The sequence below is a fragment of the Otolemur garnettii genome, unplaced genomic scaffold (genome assembly GCF_000181295.1).
Source record: "Otolemur garnettii isolate 467f Iridium unplaced genomic scaffold, OtoGar3 scaffold00156, whole genome shotgun sequence".
Lineage (NCBI taxonomy): Eukaryota > Metazoa > Chordata > Mammalia > Primates > Galagidae > Otolemur > Otolemur garnettii.
In genome coordinates this window covers 3,817,578-3,824,274 of record NW_003852551.1, presented here as the reverse complement: position 1 = coordinate 3,824,274, position 6,697 = coordinate 3,817,578, and the positions used below count along the sequence as shown (strand labels likewise).

The 6,697-nt window shown below is 44.5% G+C and overlaps 1 protein-coding gene across 4 annotated transcripts in view; it reads right to left on the bottom strand.

The window, feature by feature from the left end:
• FAM76A (family with sequence similarity 76 member A) overlaps nucleotides 1-4,511 on the bottom strand; it is a 30,203-nt gene extending 25,692 nt beyond the window's left edge. For 3 of the 4 annotated variants that reach the window (XM_023519116.1, XM_023519117.1, XM_023519118.1), the window contains exons 1-3: nucleotides 4,333-4,506; nucleotides 3,002-3,066; nucleotides 319-373 (exon numbers count right to left, since the gene is read on the bottom strand). In XM_023519116.1, coding sequence (XP_023374884.1) covers nucleotides 319-373; nucleotides 3,002-3,066; nucleotides 4,333-4,413 — 201 coding nt within the window. In that variant the 5' untranslated portion in view covers nucleotides 4,414-4,506. Of the gene's footprint in view, nucleotides 1-318; nucleotides 374-3,001; nucleotides 3,067-4,332 lie in introns of all 4 variants that reach the window. The other variant, XM_003799824.3, reaches the window with a different exon arrangement.
• Nucleotides 4,512-6,697: the final 2,186 nt, after the last annotated feature.

Here is a 6,697-nt window from a genome sequence, read left to right as displayed (position 1 = left end):
AAAAAAAAAACTAATACATCAAAATGAATTATCAACTGTTACCAAAGAGGTCAAGTTACAGAATTCATCTAATTCGTCTTTCCCCTTCAATGCTGGTCACTAAAGCCTCTCTATAATCATAATCCCCACACTTACTATAAACAAAGAACTTCTTAACAATAAGTATTACCTAATTTGAAAGCTTAAGTACATTACCAGATATATTATAAATAACTATTTGTTCTAATAAAAATATTATAATGACATTAATAGTCCACAGAAAGTAAGGTTCCGAGAGACCCAAGTGCTCACTGGTAGGTTCAGAGAATTCCTACTTACCGTACCATACAACTGCACATTCTGAGCACATTTCTTGCATATTGTATTGGTTTTACTGTTAAGGAAGAAAAAGATGAAAAGCTTTTCTTAGAACATCTAAAAAAATGATTCTTCCTTAAGCCCAAAGCATTTGTTCATTACTAAGGGATTAGGTAAAATATGGTCCAAACACCTGGTTAACTGAAAAGTCATCTGGCCAATAACTCCTAATCATTATGTGGTTATAAAGTTAATTATCTCAAAGGAAATGAAGCTTTGATTAAAAAGAAGAGTGAAAACCAAGCATGGTAGTGCACATTTGTTGTCTCAACTACGCAGGAGGCTGAGGCAGGAAGATTGCTTAAGTCGAAGAGTTTTGATACTGCACTATAGCTGGGGTACAGAGAAAATAACAAAAATAAATAAATATCTTATCAGGTAATGTCTGCTAAAAATAAAAATCTTTTAATACAATAAAATATTCAGACAAAATATTTTCTAAGACACTTTGTTGCCACTTTAAATAAGGCAGTACACAGGATGGTGGTGGCTATGTAAGACAGAATCCACTAAGGAGTATGTAACAACTCACTTCCCAAAAGAAAAAAATAAAAGCAGTAATAGGGCTCAGCACCCATAGCACAGTGGTTATGGCACTGGCCACATACACCGAGGCTGGCGGGTTCGAACCCAGCCCAGGCCAGCTTAACAACAATAACAACTGCAACAACAACAACAAAATAGCTAGGTGTTGTGGCGGGTGCCTGTAGTCCCAGCTACTTGGGAGGCTGAAGCAAGAGAATCACTTAAACCCAAGAGTTGGAGGTTGCTGTGAGCTATGATGCCATAGCACTCTACCAAGGGCCACATAGTGAGACTCTGTCTCAAAAAATAAATAAATAAAATAAAAAATAAAAAGCAGTAAAAGAAGTGTAGGGCATTGAAAGAGATCTCTAGGAATATTACCATCAAAGATTCTGTGATACTGAATAGTATTTTGATTTGCACCTAGATTTATTACTGAAGGAAGAGGCTATATGCCAATCTGTACAAATGTTCTTGGTATTGTAGAAAGCATGCAGAGAAAAATTATATCCATGATCCATCTTGAAATAATTTGTGTGTGCTGTAAATTAACAGTTAAAATTCATATCTCACCATATACACAAGTTAACTCAAGATCGATCATAGACCTAAATATACAAACTAAAACATAAAACTTCTGGGGTACATTCTGTATGATTCCATTTATACGAAGTTCCAGAACAGTCAAAACTAATCTATGGTAGAAATGAAAATTACAACAGTGGTTGCCCAGGGGAAACAAGAATGTGGGGATTGGCTGGGATGGACCAGGAGAAGATTCTCCTGGAGTGATAAAAACATCTTATATTTAAAAAAAAAAAATTCTTATATTTTGATAGGATTTGGAGTTACAAAGATGTATACTGGTAGTATTCACTGAATAATGTACTTAAGATTTGAACATTTTACTATTTACTATGTGCAAATATTGCCTGGTATGCTGGCTCACACCCTATAATCCTGGCCCTCTGGGAGGCTGAGACAGAAGGACTACTTGAGCTCAGGAGGTCGAGACCAGCCTGAGTGAGACCCCATCTCTACCAAAAATAAAACTAGCTGGGTATGGTGGCACATTCCTGAAGTCCTAGTCCCATCTATTCAGGAGGCTGAGGCAGGAAGACAGCTTGAGCCCGGAAGTTCTAGGCTGCAGTGAGCTGATGCACTCTAGCCAGGGTGACAGAAAGAAACTCTGTTTCCACACACACACACAAAATCTGCAAACAAACATTTACTCTAGTTAATGATATGTATGCTAAAGTGTTAAGGTATGAAGTATACTTGTGTCTACAACTTTAAAAGGGATCAGAAATAAAATGGATTGATGGATTAAGATGAACAGATGGATAGATGCAAATAAACTAAAAAGTAGATTATAGAATTTAAGTGGTGGGTATGCAGAGGTTCACCAATTCTTTTAATCCTTCTTTTTGTTTGAAAAATAAAATATTGGAGAAAGTATCTGTAGACTTGAAATGTGGCTAATTAAAATTAGGTTTCCAGGTCTATGTATAAACTAGCAACGAGACTCCAGCCTGCTCAAGGCAGGATCACCTAAAATTACAAAAGTTCCACAGAAGTCAAACTTGCTATGCCAATAAATCATTTAACTGTTACGGAAAAGTCTCCCAGAGATGTGTGGCCACTCACACCTAAGTGTTGTTCACACTTTAAAAAACAAGAGTCACACAGGAAAGTGTAAAGGCAAGTGAGTTTCAAATGTGATTAGGGCTAACAAACCCTTTACCAGGATTATTACAGTTCTACTTGGGCTTATAATTTCTTTAAAGTCTGTATATTTACATATTGGAACATGAGGTTCATATTTGACTGTTGTGAGATGGGTTTCTTTTTCCCCAGATGACACGTGATTTCATATGGTGGGATTGTTTTCTTGTGTCAAAAAGATTATAACCACAATATAAAATGATCAAGGGTCTGAATAACTTTATCTCACTCCACAAACAAATTAACTCAAGATGGACTACAGACCTAAATATTCAGAAGTTGCAGAATCTGTGTCTAGTGTAACTGATTACAAATGTGTACATGAAATGCAATCAATTACAGACTTTAAGAGGAATAAGCCTATTAACATCTTTCATGCTCAAGGAAACTCTACCTCTCCTGCTGGTACTCAGTCCTGCAGTAGGTGCACTTCACAACAGGGTGTGCAATCCGACATTCCTGAAATGAAATGAGGATATAATTTTAAAAGGCAGTCACAAATGGAAACAGCCTTCAGTAGGAGGCAGAAGACCTGGGTACTATTCCTAGCATAGCTACTATGCTTGAGTCACTTAAACTTTCTAAGCCTTATTTTCCTCTGTAATACTGCCCTGTATACTGTTGGTGTGGGAGTTAAATAAGAATTTACATGGAAGTAGTCATAAATTGTAAAATAAACATATGCATGAATAAACCCCAGACCGGGAATCAGACGCTCTGAATTCTAGGCCTGGTTTTTCCACCACTGTGTGATTTTGAGCAGGCTTACTCATGAAATCAAAGAGTTGATTTGAAATCATTATGTATACAAAACTCTTTAAAATCATACACACTCTACATATTTATGGTTCGTTTTAAGTTTTTTTGAGACCAAACGGGCACTCAGCACTTGTGTACTCTCAGACCTGGTAAATAGTGGCAAAAGGAAAGTCATGGCTATCTGAGGCAACAGGGACATGACAATTCTGAGTTATTCAAATCAGAGACACAAACTCTGGATTATCTGGGCACATCACTCTTCAACCAGCTTAGTGACTTGTTAACTGTCCCTTCATAGCACCTCTTTTCACTTAAATAGGCAAAGTGGAATGAAGCAACTTAAAACCAAAACAAGAGTTGGACCTTCATGGGCAAAAAAACGGATTAGCAGCTGGTTAAGGTTGAGGATCGAAGGCCAGCAATTGGATGCTGAAACGACATCCTTCTGATTCGTGCGCCTGATTGTGGGGGTTTTTAAAAAATAAAACCTTGCCATCTCCGATTCTGAGACTGGCTGAAAAGTGCCCGTGAGGCGCCGGAGTTCGAGGTACTGCTCCCAAGGAGCACCCAACTCTGGAGTTCATTTCCAGGCGGGGCAGAAGGTCGGTAATCACAGTCTGTAACCAGGGAGACTGCTGCAGCAGGGAAGACAGCAGAAAAGGGATCCCCGGGGCGGATGGTCTGGGGCAAGCAGGAGACCCGTTGTCCCCTCCCCCGACCTCGTGGGGTCCGAGAACAATCCCCCGCGGTTGCTAAGCACCCGAACACGCCGGCCGCTGGGGCCTGGACGCGGCACTGGACTCTCCCACGTGCCCCGCCGGCCCCCAGCGGGGTGGGTGCGGCTCCTTAGCTAGGCGGGCCTGCCACGCCCTGCCTGTGGACCCAGCCGGCGTCCCCGCAGAACCGAGAGCTCCGGGCCGCGCCTCCTGCGTTCCCAGTTCCCGGCCGCCGCCCCAGCCCGCGCACCTTGCACAGCTGCTGCCCCTGAGACAGCGCCTCGAAGGGGAAGCGCTGGTGGCACTTGGTGCAGGCGTAGAGCGCCGCCATGTCCGGCCCGGGCCGTGCTCACCACCCCGCCGGCCGGCGCGCGGCTTTTTCTGACAGTCTGAGGCACAACCTGGCGGCGGCAGGCTGCGGGCTGCGGCAGGCGGGAGGGCGGGCGCTGCCGGGCTGGGGCGGACCCAGGCGGGTAGGGGCGGGCACAGCGGTGCTGGACGCCTGTTCACTGGCTCAATTCGACATCGATCAAATAGGAAGAGGCGGAACACGGAGTTCTCAGCGATTCGGATTCGGTGTAAACTGGAGGACGCCACTATGACGCGCGAGGCCGCGATTATGTAAAACGCAGTCACGCGGGGGTGCTGCCTGGAGGGACCGTCTTCCGACTGGGACCTCGGAAGCGCCCAGGCTCCTCCCACGTTTTTCTGCGTTCCAGCCCTCGCTCCTCCTCTACCCCGTCGCGGGCGCAATCGCGCTTCTCGCGATACCTCTGTTGAGTTGTGATGTTTTGGTTTCCATGGAGCTGCCCTTCGGGAGCATCAGGGGCGCGTTAGACCCAGGGCGGTGCCTTGTTGAACTAGATCTAGGCCACCGCCCAAAGCCCGGAGAAGGTGGGGAGTAAGTGAAAGAAGCCCTCCATCGTCAGAGCCGGGCTAGCCCTCCCATTCAAGGAAGAAGAGGATACTATGAGGGGCAACTTAGAAGGGTGCCCTCTCTGCCCTCTAAAAAAGAGGGTTCTAGGGTCATTAACCTCGAGAGAAAAGAGGAGCCCCAAGAAAGCACACCTATTTTGTCGAAGAGGGGTAGATACTAGAGAGATGACCAGGAGGCATAAGACAGATATTCAGGAGCCCCCGTGGCCTAGAGGCCCCCTTAGTGGAATGCAGTTGGCCTAAGCCTGCTTACTATGGTTTTCTCCGGTTGTTCCCCAAATTTGGCAAACAATCACCTGGGTTTTCCTGGCCCGACCTGGCCCGGAGGGGAAGGGAAGCCACGCCTTTCCCGCCCCTCTGCCACTCTTTGCCTCCCACTTGGGTACAAGGGCTGCCCAAGGAATGACAGACTTCCTGTTCTTGAGGCTTTGGCAAAGCTTCCTGCAGTGCTGACCTTTCCAAGTCCTGCCCTGCATCTGCTCTTGAGTCTAAATTACTTTTGGCTCTGCCTGTAAGGTACTAATTGCAGTTTTACCTCAATGCATGCTTTTTACAATTGAAGACGCACTTAACTGTTTCTATTTTCCTGCCCCGACAAAATTTACTCTTCTTTGCATACCAAGTCTGTCCAAGTGTGTTCCGCCAAAGACTTGAATAGAATCAGAAAACAAAGGTTCTACATTGGACCTATCACTGAACTGCTCAGAACCTCATTTTCTTCAATTGTACAATTGGGCCCTTGGGAGCATCAAAAACTGTACATGGAGGAGAATGTAAGGAAATTGTTTAATGGGTAATGAAAGTGTTTTGGAGCTAGATAGAGGTGATGGTTGTACAACATTGTGAATGCACTAACTGCCATTTAATTGTTCACTTTAAAATGGTTAATTTTATGTGATGTGAATTTCACTTCAAAATGTGGGGGTGGGTTTTTTGGTTTGGGGTTTTTTTTTTAACAGAATCTCACTCTGTTGCTACAGGCTAGAGTGTCGTTGGCATCAGCCTAACTCACCACAACCTCCAACTCATGGATTCAAGCCATCCTCCTGCCTCAGCCTCTCAGAGTGCTAGGTGTACAGGTGTGAGCCACCACAGCCGGCCTCTCTACAAATATATTTTTAAAATTAGCTAAATGTGGTAGCATGCACCTGTTAATCCCAGCAACTCTGGAGGCTGAGGCAGAAGGATTGCTTGAGCATAGTTCAATGCTGCAGTAAGCTATGATCAGGCCACTGCTCTCCAACTGGGGTGACAGAATGAGACCCTGCCACTGAAAGGAGAAAGGAAAAGAAGAGAAAAAACAAAGAAGAAGCCAGTCTAGCTAGGGTTTAGTGAGACAGTCGGCAACTGGAGATGTTGGCAGGGATAGAAGTGGCCATTTAAACCCTGATATGGATACAGATATGTTGCAAAATGCAATGGGAAATAAGCCATTGGCACTTTTTAAACAGGCAAGTAACGTGATTGGATTGATATTTTTAAAAGGTTTGTCTGGCTGCGAGGCCAGGATTGGTGGTGGCTCACCCCGTAATCCTAGCACTCTGAGAGGCTGAGGTGGGTGAGTCACTTGAGCTCAGGAGTTCAACAGCAGCCTGAGCAAGAGCAAGACCCCAGTCTCTACTAAAAAATAGAAAAAGTAGCAGGCATTGCGGCAGGTGCCTGTAATCCCAGCTACTCCG